General features: G+C 43.6%; 1 protein-coding gene across 1 annotated transcript; it reads left to right on the top strand.

Annotated features, from left to right (window-relative positions):
• Positions 1-1,675: 1,675 nt before the first annotated feature.
• Positions 1,676-2,559, top strand: LOC147440828 (putative germin-like protein 9-2). The gene has a single exon (XM_086483594.1). It carries the CDS (start codon positions 1,841-1,843, stop codon positions 2,444-2,446), a length of 606 nt encoding a protein of 201 aa, XP_086339720.1. The 5' UTR covers positions 1,676-1,840; the 3' UTR covers positions 2,447-2,559.
• The last annotated feature ends 13,632 nt before the right edge of the window (positions 2,560-16,191 follow it).

Below are 16,191 nucleotides of genomic sequence, written 5' to 3' on the forward strand. Positions count from 1 at the left end.
TCCTTGATGACCTTGATTTCCTCTATCACCAAGGGCTGGAATTCACCTTCCTCTCGTCCATTTCTTACTCTATCAGCAAGCTCTCCCTTGAGGGCTGAGACCTCTTCTTTGAGTGCTTGTGAATTTGTCTTAAGTGCTTGTATCTCTACGTGCAGGTCCTCTTTCTCCTTCTTCGATTGCGTGCCTTCGTTGAGGAACATTTGAAGAAGGTTGGCCTTCTCCACCATCCTTCTAACTCTGCTTTCCATTCCTTCGTTATCTGCTTGTTTGTAAGCATAAAGGTCGCCTTCGTACGGGACTTGCAACCTGGTAAAGCGCTCATGACCTCCATCGTAACGGCACCTGTTGCGCAGGTCCTCAATTCTGCTCGTGTTTAGTAGCACTACTGAGTACTGATGGGGTTTTGCTGCTCCAATCCACACTGGCTAAACGCGATGGCGACCTGTTATGCAAACTGTTCCAGGTCTATTGCAAATAGACCCACCTTGTCGCGACCTGCTACACAAACTGTCCCAGGTCTGTTGTAAAGCCCCGTACACCACTCGCATTGTCCAGCATGTGTTGCCTGCTTCACTTAACAAATGTTGCTTGTTCTGCCCCACATGCGCTACCTGTTATACACTCCAACAATTTAGCGCACAAACACAATGAATGCGAATGCTCTAGAATATTGATGGTGTTGTAGAGCTGCGGATACTGACAGTACGATTGATTATTGATAATGGCGGTTCTGACGGGTTGAAGGTGTTGAACTGCTGAAGTATTATAGGTTGTGTGCTGAATGGGTTGATTGTGAGGATCTGTTGGAAGGTTGAATATTGGCTGTAATGAGGGTTGAATGCTAAATGTCTGAATATGATGAGGTGCTAGAGATGTACTGCGATGAAGTCCTGCTAAAGGGATGAATACATTGCTGAATACTGAACGATGAATATTGATAATGTGATGAGAGCCTGCTGCTAGCGAAGACCCATAGAAACCCCACAATGGAGTTCTGGATGAAAACGTTGTCGGGTTGCTGCTCTTGGACTGATCGCCTTGTGCTCAGAAGAGGCCCCAAGGTTCAACGTTGGGATCCAGTACTGAAGGCGAATACAACGTTGGGCGAGTCCAGAGAGAGGGTGCGCTTGTGCGACCTGCTTTCCCTGTGTTTCTGCAACCTTGTGCGCTCAGCAGCCCACCATGGTCTCCCACAGCCCTGCACGCTCAGAGAGAGAGAGAGAGAGAGATGTCACATGAAAATATTAGAGAGAGGAGAGAGAAAACGATAGTGAGATGTAGCCTAAATGCTGAAAGCTCTGCTCATTGATCACAACATGCCATAAAGGAAAAGGGCAAGGAGGACCGGGGGGGTGTCTCTCGGCATATATAGGAAGAGAGAGAGAGAGAGAGAGAGAGAGAGAGAGAGAGAGAGAGGAAGAAGAAGAAGAAGAAGAGTATTTTAAAGTCGTGGGAAACTATCCCAACAGACCTCAAAGATCTATCCGACAGGAGAGTTGAACTCAATACCTGCCCTTCAAGAGGGAAGTGGCATAACCAATCTGTGAGAGAGAGAGAGAGAGGGGTGGTGCCAACGGAGGAGACGCCCATAGAATAGTTAGCCTAATGTGTGCAAGAAAATGTGGGCCACGCCAAGTGTGACACGTCACGCGGGGTATATGCTCTCCATAAAATATCGCGGAGTTGTGTAGGAGACAGACGGCACGGCGATGGCGCCTAGGGAAGGAGGCGGTCGTAACACTGGGGATAATAAGGTATAAAAGTGGGGATGAGGAATTGATTTATTCCTCACAGCTAGCTACTAGGAGCAAATTATTAGCGGCTAGATAAGGCGGCAAGGATGATGGCGGTGGCGATGGTGGTGGTGACCATGGGCCTACTGCTAGGCTGGCACTGCAGAGCAACCGACCCAGAGCTGACGCAGGACTTCTTTGTGCCGGAGGGCGTGAATGCGAGCGGCGACTTCTTCACGTATACGGGGTTAAGGGAGGGGCCGCAGGCGGCACCGGGCACGTTTAAGGCGTTGAAGGTGCCGGCCGAGGCCTTTCCGGCGCTGACCGGGCTGGGCGTATCGGCCGCTCTGCTGGAGTTCCAGCCGGCCTCTCAGAACACCCCCCACACGCACCCCCGCGCCACGGAGCTTCTCTTCCTGCTGGACGGCAGCCTCATGGTCGGCCTTATCGACACGGTCGGAAATTTCTTCAGCCAGACCCTGCAGCGCGGCGACCTCTTCGTTTTCCCCAAGGGCCTAGTCCACTTCCAAGTCAACCCCTCTTCCTCCAAAACCGCCATGGCCATCTCCTCCTTCAGCAGCTCCGCCCCCGGCACTGTCTCCCTTCCCTCCACCCTCTTTGGCACCGGCATCCCTGCTTCCGTCCTCGCCCAGGCCTTCAATGTGGACGAGGCTGCCCTCTCCGAACTCGAGGCCCCATTCGCCCACTCTTAAAATGTCACTAGGCCTAATGCTCTGCTAAAATGTAATCCACAGAAAAAAGTTAAAAAGTTGTATTTATTGGACTTTGAGTATTACCAATTGATTGGGTTACATGGAGAACTAAATCCTCGAGTAAATCAATCTCTCTCTCTCTCTCTCTCTCTCTCTCTCTCTCTCGCTCTCTCTCATATTTGTCGTCATATACACACACACACACACACGTGTGTGCGTTGCTATATTAATATATTGCTTGTATACAAAAGAATATTTTGTTCAAAAGATAATTGGCTTCATACATTAGGTAGGTGGTTTGCACAAAATCGATTTTGCATTCTACCCCTTTTTGTACAATTATGATCAACATGCCATCATATTTACTTGGTAAGCCAAAGGTCCTTTTTTCAAATAAGACGAGAGGATTAAGCCGATTGGCTCAATTCTGACCATACAATGGAGCTTAATTCAATGTTGCACATTGAGCGGCCAAACAGCGTAAAGCACCAGCATTGTTATCGTTGAAAAACAAAAAAACAACGCTGCCATGTCGAAAAGCACCAACCCACTAACGTCAAAAAGCAATAGGCCTACTATATAAACACTAACAAACAAGTTTGTGAACTCTCTCTCTCTCTCTCTCTCTCTCTCTCTCTCGCTCTCTCTCTCTCTCCCTCTCCATCCCTCTCGCATAATCTGTTCTCTTTTGAACGTTATCTTTGTTATTGCATACACCAAAGACTGATTTTTTGAAAGTTATCTCTGTTATCGCATAACACCAAAGGCTGATTTCTTTTGAACATTAATCCTTCGCTTGAGAGAGAGTCATATCCGTCTGACCAAAGGGTAGTCCTATGATGAAAATGGGGGTTTTGAGCCATACGTGAAGAGCATGCATGATGTGATGGTGTGTGGCTTTATGAAAACACAATGTTTTTAAAAATATCGCGAAATCAATTTTTTTTGCCACTTGTCCTCTCTAATATATAGTGCGAACAAAATATTGTGCACTCTTCTTAGTGTGTACACATATTTTATGCACTCCCTGCTGCTTCTTACTTGCTTTGGCATTACCTTGGACCTCAAAAAGCAGTATGCGTAGAGCTTCAGGACCTGAAACGTTATCTCTTTTAGTAAAGAAAGAATATGGTAAAAGGTGAAGCAAAAAGAGCACCATGCTCAATACCATATCCTCAAGCAATTGCATTCATGATGGATGAGAGTTATTCTTGCTGGCATGAATGACCGTTTGGCTAGTGTAGGAGTTTATTTTGTTGTCATTGTTTATTTGCTCAAAGTTTCTACTGATGGTGGACAAAGAGTAGAATGGATGATGAAGCATCAATGTTCTTCACAGCGGGAAGCTGCTGATTGGGTTGATAGTACAAATTAAAAACCATAGAAAGGCTAGTTGAGGCTAATCAATAGTATGATGGACTCCTACTAGCTTTGATACCAATTGTAGGCTATGGCTTCTCATATAGATAGTCAACGAGAGAGAGAGAGAGAGAGAGAGAGAGAGAGAGAGAGAGAGAGAGAGAGAGAGAGAGAGAGAGAGAGAGAGAGAGAGAGAGAGAGAGAGAGAGAGAGAGAGAGAGAGAGAGAGAAGGCCGAATTTCTATACATGAGAAAGTGAGATTTCTTATTCAAAGAGTAGCCTTTAAATAGGCTTTCTACAAAGCTAGATATTCTGGAGGTTATAACACGTTTTGTCTAGTAGAATCTCTTCAATAGAGAGGATATTTTCTTAGGGTTTAATACATATGTCTGGAGACACTGTTAAAAGTTGGATGACGGATGAATTGATCAATTAGGTAGGCCCTCCACCTCCTAGCTAGCAAACATACCTACCATACAAGAAAAAGGCAATCAACAAAGACAAGGCCTTTGTGAAGTAGTAGGGGCAGAAGTTGACAAACAAGGACCTTATCTACTCTGAGATGGAGTTGACCCTCCGACTTATCTCAAAGTACCTCAAAGTCCAAAAGCCACAAAGGTACACTGAGCCAAACCTCCATGTTGCAATGGTGATGGCTATGGGTTTGGCTGAAAGAAGAGTCATCTGATGCAAACTCGGTAACTACATCCTTGAAAACTTGGTCGAGGCAAATCTAAAGGATAGTGAAAAATATAAAATGTACATGAATGCAGGTCCAATGCTAACGAGAATAGCTTATCAACCACTGGGCATAATAGATGAGCTATCAAAGGCTGAGTCTCAGTTGAGTTCACTACTCAAGAATAACAAGAGGACAAAGCTCCATGGCCAAGACATTGAATAGTGAGGTCACAAACTCTGAGTTTGAGATAAGGAGAGAAGACAAAGGAAAAAAGAAGGATGTACCTCTCGAGGAGTCCACTATGTATAATTTATATATAAAACGTTGGAGAGGGGTAATGGGGGAACACGCCCAACACTAACACAAGGGCCTCTCTACAGCTCAGGGTATCCACAACACCCCTGTCCTCTCGGAAAAACACCTTCAAAGAAACACTTCACACTAGAAAACCACCACCTACTAGATTTTCACTGCTCACACACTCCACAAATCCACCACACAATGCACACCTACTGCCACGGCCTGTTTCCACCCTTACACATGCTAATAGCTGCTCAATCTCACTCTCTCACACAAAACATTGTCGGTCCGGGGGGGCCCACACTTCCATACAATCGGCACCGAGGGGAAACATGAAAGCAGGAGAAAGAGAAGGGGGGAAGGGGAAACAACAGCAAGAGGGGGCAACAACTTGATTGCACTTTAAAAGGCATGTACAATGGCTTGCACTGCCATCACTATGGCCGTTTTCAAGAAAAAGTTACAAAGGGGTTGATCTACCTGAGGACTCCGCTTTGCAAGCTTCAAAGGACACCCAAAAGCCAGAAAAACAACCCCCAATTTGACTAAAATTTGATCTTTATAAGGGGAGCCTTTAATTTTGGAATTTACACCTTCATTGGTCCATCTGGTATCTTGATTTGGCATCTTTTGGAAGGGGTAGCCGCTTTGCTTTTTCCTTTTGCTCTCTCTTTCTCTCTTTGTAGTTGGGGGGTGCAATAGCGACGTCGCTATTGCCCCTTGGTACTTTCTATTTTTTATATTTTTCTTTCATTTTTTACCCCTTTGTGGGGGCATGGCTTTGCACTGCCTCTTTGGCCCAATTTTGGTCCTCTTTGTCTGACTCACACTTGCCTTCTTCTCTCTTCTTTTCTCTCCCCTCCTTTGCATTTTTGGGTCTGCCCTTCCCTCCTTGCTCTTGCCTTGGTCTTTGCCTCTACTCGGCCCACCTGGCTGCCCTCGGTCCTCTTTGTCTGACTCACACTTGCCTTCTTCTCTCTTCTTTTCTCTCCCCTCCTTTGCATTTTTTGGTCTGGACTTCCCTCCTTGCTCTTGCCTTGGTCTTTGCCTCTACTCGGCCCACCTGGCTTCCCTCGTCTGAACACATGGCGGCCTCCTCCTTTGCTCTTGGGGGCCTTTGCTCGGCTGACCCTATTTTTTCTTGGCTGCATGCCTTCACCTTATACCCATGGTGGCCTTCGGGGCCTCTCTCTCTCTCTCTCTCTCTCTCTCTCTCTCTCTCTCTCTCTCTCTCTCTCTCTCTCTCTCTCTCTCTCTCTCTCTCTCTCTCTCTCTCTCTCTCTCTCTCTCTCTCTCTCTCTCTCTCTCTCTCTCTCTCCCCCCATTCTCACTGACCTACTTCTAGCTGCTCTACTCACTCCACCGTGGGACGCATCCCTTTTATACTAGGGGGAGGGGGGCATTAGCGAGGTCGCTAATGTCTCCTCTGTCTCTTTTCAAAATGGTGCCGTGGGAACGACCCCCTCATCGGGCGGCCTTCCACGTCATCACCTGGCCCGACAATTTCCATCTGCCACCAGCGGGCGTCATCGTCTGCAGCACTCACAGCGCCCAAAACCACCTGTGCCACTGCGTGCGCTTGGCATCATCAACCCGGAGCACCCCCACTGGGTACGCCATAGCCACGGGGGGAGGGAGCTCCCCTCTCTCCCCCTTCGTGTATCATTTGGAGGTTATGGCCGGGCACATAAAGACCAAAATTGATCGAAAAGCGTGTGCATGTGGGCTTTCCCCATGCCACGTGGTAGCACGACAGGGTATCTCTCTTTTGAATGGCTTCAATGCCCAAAAAAACCTCAAGGAGAAAAGCTTTTCATCTCTGTTTTGAATATTTTCCCTTTGAGGTCCATCGATCGGGTGACCGAGACGCAAACTTATGCCGAAAGATCGGGCTCTCAACTACGAACCCTCTCACTTTGGCCCCCTTTTGGCTTCGATGGGCCCCTTAACTGATACGGTGTAAAACCAAGAAAATTATTTGGACGCACTCCATCGCCAAATGCTCCCAACTGTACCGTGTTGTAGCTTGGTGCTCGAGGCTCAGAATCGCGAGTCATGACTTTTGGCTGACTCCCTTTGGCATGCTCTACTTGCTTGAACCTTGTCGAGGCCTAGAAAATGCCAGACGGCGCATCCTCCAATGCGGTCAAATGGGCTCAGACCCGGGGCTCAGACTCGGCCCCCTCAAAAATGTCAATCGATCATAACTTGCTAACCAAAGCTCCGATTCACAAGCCGAAAAGACAGGCATGATCCTTAACTTGAGCTCTACACATCCATCCATTGACACTTGCCTGGGCCACCTGTCCCCTGCTGCCCTGTCCGTCGAAGATCTGCTACGGACTCTACCTTTAAACTTCAGTATCTTGCACATCGGGGCTCCGTTTGATGATCCATCTGGACCGGCATCTAGAGCACACTGAACACTACATTTTAGGACACTGACCTGGCATTTTGGACACCTTGATTTTCCATGCCAGATCAGCTAACTTATATCTTTTTTAGACTAAGAAAATGCATGGAGCATACACTTCCTCTATCCTTTGGCTGCCTAGGGCTTTTGTACCTGTGCTAGCCTTCTTCACTGCACTTGCATGCTGCCTTTGCCTGGCATAGACCATTTCCTAATTTAGACCAACTTTGGTTGCACCATCATTGCCCAGCCCCCTTGTTGAATATTTATGTTTGACCAAAAGCATATGTACGAAACTTTGAAACTAGCACACCAAACTGACGATTTAAAACACTCGCAAAACCATAATTGTATGTACAGGCTATGTACAAAATCTTCATCTTTTTTCTCTTGCACACCGCATGCTTTAGGTGGGTTGCCCACCCCGCTTGACTACAATTTGCTGCACCTCAGACTAAATCCCTCTCGAAATACAGTTTGACGCCGCACACCATTCACCCTATTCCTAAGAAGCTTGCCATTTTCTCTTACCAGCTGGTAGGTCCCATTCGGAAAGGCTCTCTGCACTTTATATGGACTTGTCCACTTCTTCTTGAACTTCTTATAGAATGTGAAATCCAGGTAGCTTTCATACTTCATGACTAGGTCTCCCTCCTCTATCTTCTGGTCTAGCAGGTTCTAATTGAACTTGGCAACCCGCTTCTCTCTACTTCACATAGTAGTCTGCCGCTGTTTCTCTGTCTATCTGAAAAGCCTCTAAACTGGCTATTTGATCCTATAGAACTCCTTGTTGGGTGGCATTGACACGCCACATACACTTCAAAGCACCTAGTTGACCATAGACTAGCTCGAATGGAGTGAAGTTTGTAGCCACTTTATAGGACGTCCTATATGCCCACAGATACTTCTCTAGATTTGTTTCCCACTCAACTTCCTGTTTGTACACGTACTTTGTTAACATCTTGACAATTTGACCATTAGCACTCTTGACTAGACCATTGCATTGGGGGTGGTAGGGCGAGGAAAAACGATGCTAAATCTCTAGCTTCTCCACTAATGCACTCACGAGCTTGCTTCTAAACCCCTGACCCCTATCAGAAACTAACACCCATGGAAGACCAAAAAGGCAACAGACGTTATCGAACACAAACTGAGCCACCAAACTAGCATTTACTTTCTTCACTGCTTTGGCCTCGACCCATCTTGTAAGGTAGTCAATGGATAACACCACGTACTTCTAACCGCTGAGGCGGTCCGGAGCAATCAGCAAGGAATATGCCTCTAAGCACCACCTAGGCTCCCGTGTCGCTCAAAAATATATATGGATGGCCAAAAGACCAAACCAAACCCACACAAAACCAAGACAAAGGGCACCACCTAACTATAATGAGTTAGGACATATCAAAACATGAACATCACACTTGAGCTTACACACATCTTTGTACGATCATCCCCATCATACATCCTAACATACCAAATGGAGAGACTTACCTACGACAATTCATGAAACAAACTCACAAAGGCACTAACACTTGAGCATAAATAGACGCACGCACATACACAATCACAAGCCAATTGATGATTTTGTTACTCTAGTGAGGGATCTCCAATCCAACCTCAACCTAGACCAACAAAGTACCACCAATGCTCAACACCATCATCAACAAAAACTCTCAAAGGAAAATACACAAGTGTTACCACAAGTAGACGTTTCATATGTTGCAGCAAGCTAAAGAAGATTCCAAAATGAGCACCAATTTGTGAATTGTCAAGAGATTTAGGAGATAATGAGAATATGTGTGCCCAAATCCAATTGTTATAGATAGATAAGTAGAGCATACAAATGGAGAGCCTAGCTCTGGCGATTATCTCGACATAAGGACTTGACAAGAGGGCTTCCTCACACACTTAAGTAGCTAAAGCTCTTCTTCTCTCAATTAATAAGCCCCCCCAAAGTGATGTAGAAGTGCTCTATTTATAGCATTTCCAAGTGGATTATCTCTAGGCATAAGTATGCTTATTTGTGTGGCTAATTAGGTTTAGGGTTTTTTGAATTCTTTATATGGTGGGACTACTTTGTCTTCTCTATTTACAATGAGTGAGAATAGGGAGAAGAGAAATAACTTATAGGGTTGAATGGAGGTGTTTCTATCTACATGGGGTCTCCATTTTTTTAAAGGCGAAATTGGATGGGCAAATTGCATACAAGTTAGTAGTAGTGAGTTAGTAGTTATAATATTTACAAGTGAGACACAAACGTGCCAAATGGATAATTTACAAAGGGAATGCTCAAATGAGCATAATAGAAAAAGTGATTTTATGGAATGGTTATATACAAGGAAGAGTTTGAAAGGATAAGAAACCTGTTACTGCTCGCAACGCCTTGTCGTTTGCCGCTCCAATGCTTGATCCATGGCGAGGTTTTGTTGGCTTGCGTAATTAGGGTGCTTGCGGGAGATTAAGTTGATGAAGAAGATGCCCACAATCAGTTTTTTGCTGCTTTTTTTGATTTTTTGGAAGATTTGATCAATCATATCTCTTCCATTGATAATTACTAGGTAGGTAGTTAGGGTAGATGAGTGTTTAAAGCTTTCATGGAAGGTATGTAAGAGTGGAGGTGATAAGGATTAGTTGTACTTAGAGGGGGGAGAGAGTGTTTGCAGGTTTGAATAGAATGGAGATGGAAATGAGAGTTTGTGTGGGTGAAGAGGAAAGTGAGGGTGAAGCATTTTGGACCAAGACAGCAAAACTGGTGTCCACCAAAATGTCCATAAAAAATCGATCATAGCTCCAAAAAATGCAAAATAATGTTTTTCAGAAACCTCAGCTCACGAGCTACAACTTTGTAGTTTTGTGCAAAGTCCAACTAGGAGTGGGATCGTGCATGAAAATTTGCCCAAAAACTTGTGTCTTTTTCTCCCTCCCAAAGTCTTCCAAGTGGGGTCCTTGGTTGTTGAACTTGCATATATTCCAATCGGTGAGGCATGAGGGCATCACATGGACTCTTAATAATGCTCCATTGAGTCCATGAAAAATTATTATTGAATTTGATGATGATAAGCATGATAACAAGTGTACAAGCTAAGGTGCATGATTATAGTAATAAAATATAAATAATATGTATATAAAATATAAAAGAAAAATAAAATAAGATAAGATAATATAAAAAAGAGGTATGCTAAAATATATATTTTTATATTTTATTACAATAGGTGGAGTGAAAAAAGAATATCTACAATTTTACACAATGTGAAAGAAAAAAGTACATTGTAGTTAACTAGCGTGAAGAAAAAATTGGAATCTCATGGATAAGTAACATAGAAATATATAAATGAATAAATACACTCTCTTCAAATGTAAATAAATATAAAATTTACAAAACTACTATACCGTAAAGAAACATGACACACACCTAGTGAATTGATAGGTGGGTAAGGGAAAAAAATACTCACACCTAGTTACATAAAAGGGGATGGGAAAAAATATGTGTGAAAATAATTTTTTTGTTTTTATAAAATCACAATCTTAATATATATGCCCTTTAAAACAAAGGAAAGAAATATTTACATAAATACTAAGGGTAGTAATAATTGTTTGGATCCAACCCTGCTTAGGTAATTAGTAAAGGTGGATTTTTATGGTTAGGACACACTTTAGAGAAATATACACATTTATGAGCACACCATATCCACTGTAGCGTGGTATCACACACATGAAGAAAAATAAGGTATGTACAATCTTTCAGTTAGCACGTGGGTAGAGTTAAAAGGTTAGTAGAGATGGAGTGAGGCTAAAAATATGAAATTTTTAATAGCGAAAAGCATCTATCATTTAGCCCTCCCCCAAGATGATGGTACATTCATGTACCATCAAAAGACATTCTTTCCAATGCAAGTGATTCCTGAGTGTTGATGAGATTTGATGTTTCCAAAGAATGTGTTTGTTGTGGCTCCCTACTACTTTTGCATGCCTTATGTGTATGAATGTCACAGCAAAACATGGATGATGATGTAGCCTCTTGGTTTTGTAAACCCTTTGGTAGACTGCGACTCAAGTAGGGCTTTAGTTGATAACCATTTACCTTTTTAGAGTGCTGCTTTCCATCCAGATCCATGAGCTCATAGTAGCTTGAATTAAAGGCCTTCTTCATGATGTAGGGACCCTGCCACCTAGTATTGAACTTCACATCAAAGAGATTATCAAGGAGATTGTCATACCTTAACACCAGGTCTCCTTCCTTGATTCCTTTGTCCTTGACCTTCTTGTTGAGCTTATCTTTTACTTGCGTGGCTCTACTTTGTAGCACTCGTAAGCTGCCTCCCGCTTCCATTCTAGCTCTGCTAAGGTGAGGAGACAATCCGCCCATGCTTCTTCTTCTCCTTATGCCACCTTTCCATGAAGTCGTATTGTTGGAATGTCGAGCTCGATAGGCTGCAAAGGTTCTTGCCCATATACAAGGTGGAAGGGTGTGAAATCCGTAGCTTCCTTATACGTAGTTCGATACGCCCACAATGCTCCATCCAAGAAGTCATCCCATAGCTTGGTCTTGTTCTTTACCATCTTTCGGATGATCCTTGCAATGATTCCATTAGCTTTCTCAACCAAACCATTTGATTGAGGATAGTAGGGGGTGCTATGCCGATGTAGAATGTGAAGCTCATCACAAACTTCTGTGAGAAAACCCTTCCTAAATCCTGGACCATTGTCAGAAACAATTTCCAAAGGTGTTCCAAATCTGCAACAAATGTGAGTATATACAAACTTGCTCACTGTCCTCTTATTTACTCTTGCCACACTTTGAGCTTCTACCCACCTAGTCATGTAGTCTATGGCCACCAAGATATACAATTTTCCATGTTTAGTCCTAGGTAATGGACCCATAGCATCAATGCCCCATTTTTCAAATGGACCATTTGGAAGGACTAGTTGACATGGACCATGCAACAAGTGCTTGTTTCCATTAACTTGACAATTGTGGCAGCCTTTACACCAATGTTGAACATCAATGTGTAAGCTTGGCCAAACATACCCAGCAAGTAAAATATTTTTTGCAGTGAGTTCTTGTGCAAAATGACCACCACAAGCTTCTTCATGCAAACCTTCCAAAATGGATGTAATCTCCTCCATGGTTGGTATTCTTCTACAAAATTGGTCTTTTCCTCTTTGGTAGAGGGCACCTTCCAAGAATAGATATGAGCTTGCCTTCTCCATGAGCCTCCACTTTTGAGCCTTTGTGAAGCCTTGTGGAAACTCGCCCTTTAGGATATAGCTCACAATGGGAGCCAATGACTCCATCCCTTGGTACCTTGGTTGCTTTATTGCTGCTGCTTCCAGGATGACTTGCACTTCACTCTCATCGCATGCAACTGCCTTTTGGGCAAGCAAATCAGCAACTTAATTTTGTTTCCTAGGAATATGATACAATTGCACTTCTTCAAATTGATTGAAGAGTCTACGGATGGCTTGAACCTTTTTCCTTAGCCTTTCATTTTTACAAGCCCAAATACCAAGAATATGCTTGACAATAAGAAGCGCATCCCCTTTTACCATGAGATTCCGTATCTTTTGAGAGACACACCCCTACAATCCATGGAGTAGTATGTCATATTCTACTTCATTGGTGCTCGTGGAATCGGGCAACTTCACATGCTTTTTCATAACAACTTCACCATTTGAATCATGCAAAACAAGCCCTCCCCCAGCTTTTCCTGTGGCCTTCCTAAATGCTCCATCAAAAAACAAGGTGAATGCATTAGGTAAACTTTCAGGTGGTGGTAAAGGTAGGGTTTTCACTTCAGGAACTTTGATGTCTCTTTCATGCACTCTATAGGTGAGAATCCCTGCTAATTGTGCACGCACACTCTCCTCTACCTTGAAAGAGTATTGGAACTCTTGCAACTCCATGATCCATTTTGAAATCCTGGTACTTAGAGTCATTTGAGATGACACCCAAGGAAACAAGTTTTCAGCAGCAGTGAGTATGATAAAAGGTTTTGGCAAGAGATACGATCTAAACTTTCTTACTACAAAGACGAGAGAAAGCATCATAGACTCTGCTTCTGTGTAGTTCTTTTCAAGTGCATTCATGACCCTGCTAGAAAAGTAGATAGGCCACATCCTAGTGCTATGTGGATATTGTTGTAACAAAACTGCACCCAATGTTTCCTTACCCACACTTGAGCTCACAAAGAATGTGAATTCCCAACATGGAGACATAAGTGTTGGTAGTTCTGACAAAACTGTTTTGATACAATAAAAGTACTCTTCAAGCTCAGCAGACCATGCAAACTCTACTTGCTGTGTCAACTTTTGAAGGGGGTAAAGTAACTCCGATGCCAAGTGAATGAAGCGTGACATGTACTTCACCTTCTGAACGAATGCGACTACCTCCTTAAGACTCTTTGGTGATGGTGGCTCAATGAGAGATTTTGCCTTTGCTGGATCCACCTCAATGCCTTTGGAAGAAACCTTGTGACCAAGCAAGATAACTTCATCTTCACCTATGTGACACTTGTCGGGGTTGAGTTGACCTCCCATATCGTATAGCTTCTTCAGGCCTTCTTCTAGCTTCTGTGGATCTAATGATTTAGAGCTATAGATGCAAAAGTCATCTATGAATACTCTAATAGACTTCCCAAAGAATTCTTGAAACACCATGTTCATGAAACATTGAAAGGTTGCTGGAGCATTTGTCAAACCAAATGGCATGACTCTAAAAGCAAAACAACCCCAACGAGTGATGAAGGTCATTTTCAATTGATCCTCCAATGTAATACCTATTTGAAAGTAATCAGAGGAGACATCACATACCATGTACTTTTCTTTACCTGCCACCTCATTAAGAATCTCATCTTGAAATGTCAGGGGAAAGTGATCTCTTTTTTTTGCCTCGTTGAGCGGCCAATAATCAACACATACCCTCCACTTGCCATTCTTCTTCGGAGTGACCACAACTGGAGAGACCCATTCAGAATTCTCTACAGGGTAGATGAATCCTGCTGCTAGAAGCTTTTGTACCTCTTTGAGTAGTTCTTGCTATTTGATGACGCCTAGCCTTTGTAGCTTTTGTGCCTTTGGTTTGATCTTTGGCTTTAGCTCGATCTTGTGCTAAATAGCATCCACTCCTTGTACATCTGTGTAATCCTTAGCAAAAATCCTTGGAAAGTTTCTCATCATTTGGTTAAAATCCTCTCTTTCCTCCCATGTAAGCGTCTTGGACAACATACCATTTAGCACTTCTTCATCAAGCACACTTTGGTTCTCTTGGAGGCTTACATCTTCCAACCCTTGACAACTTGTTTTATTGTTTGGCCTAAATTGTACACCCATGAGTTCAATGGGTGACTCCCCATCCGTAGTGCATCCGCTGCTTTCTTCTTCTGAGGTGTCATCGGTCCAGTCATCATAGCTTTCACTTTGAGAATATTCCTCATGGATCTCTTCTTGACGTTGTTCCTTCATGTCAAAGACAACCTTTTTGTGATTGTCATTCTTGCATATCAACTTTCCACTTTCCCAATCCTGCAAAGCTCACATCCTCATTAGCCAAGGTCTACCCAAGATAAATGGGTAGCCATTTCCCTTTGTAGACATAACAGAGAAATCAACAGTATTTTTAATGCCAAAAACTTCCACATAAACATTCTTACAAACTCCCAAACACCTAGCCTTGCTATTATTTTCCATTTTCACTTTGATTTCAGGCGTCTCATGGATGTGCATGCCTAGTCTTTGCATAAGTTCTTTTGTCATAATGCAAATTTGTGCATCCCCATCTACTAGACCCTTCTTAACTAGTTTTCCCTTGATATAGCAATCTAGCAAAGGTGTAATATCCTCATCCATTTGTGCATGTGAAATTTTGATGACAGGCAGATTTTCTTTTGTCTTTCTCCTAGTGCTAACTGCCTTTGTTCACTCCCTCCTAACTTGTGGGCACAATGCAAGAAATTGGGGCCATGATATGCTTGGACCCTTACCTCTCATGTCCTCCATAAGGTTGTAGGGAGCCATACCATGTCCAAGAGGGAAGTCTTGAAGGTTGATGTGACGCCGAGTCCTCTTGCCCTCCTTGGTTTCTTTTGTTTTCTTTCCTCGTCCATGGTCACTTTGTGATGTTACACCTTCCTTTTCCTTGCTTTTCGCACGTCCACGTTTGATGCCATTTGCTTCAATGTCATCCTCTTTGGATTGTGTGACTTCTACAACACTAACATCTGGGTCAGGAAAAGGTGGTACTCCCTCTACTCCTCGTGGTGGAGTTCGAGTAGCATTTGGTCGTTGCAAGAGCATTGGTTGTTGACTAGTGCCTTCACCTGCATTCAATACTGGATAATTCAGGTTAGGCCTCCGTGGCTCCCCCCTGGGCCAAGGACAATTATACATCCCATGCCCAGATTCACCGCAACTCCAACATTGCAAGACGCCTTGGTCGTGGCTCTCTCTCCTCGGGCTTCTTGGCTTGTCCCCTTGGACCTATTGCTTGTGCAAGGTGAATTGACATGTTGTTCAAAGATTAATTTAACCTCTCAATGACATCAGCGGTTACCTCCGGAAGCTCCCTTGTCCTTGTTGTTGATGTTGGAAGGGAGGGTTCTCTTTGTGTATTTGAACTTTCTCCCTCCTCCAAACACATCATCTTCCTTACCTTTTGGGTTGCCCTATTCTCAGCATTTGCATAATTTGTTGGTTCTCCTGCCTCGACCTTGATCCTTAATATGGAAATGAGTCCTCCAATGAATCTCTCCTTCTTAAGAAATTCTGCACCATCTCCCGGGTTAGGCAAGCTACGCAACCAATGAGTCCATAAATGAGTGAACTCTTGTCTATACTCATAATAATCACTTAAACATTTTTTCTTTAGAAAAGTGATATCTCGCCACAATTTTTGGGTGTTAAGAGGTTGGCCAAATCCAGCTTGAAATGCCTCAATTACCCTAGGAAATGCAACCCTTACCTCTTCACTAAGTCCTTGAAACCATGTATCAACA

This window comes from Adiantum capillus-veneris, chromosome 15 (assembly GCF_014529385.1).
Source record: "Adiantum capillus-veneris isolate H3 chromosome 15, ASM1452938v2, whole genome shotgun sequence".
NCBI lineage: Eukaryota > Viridiplantae > Streptophyta > Polypodiopsida > Polypodiales > Pteridaceae > Adiantum > Adiantum capillus-veneris.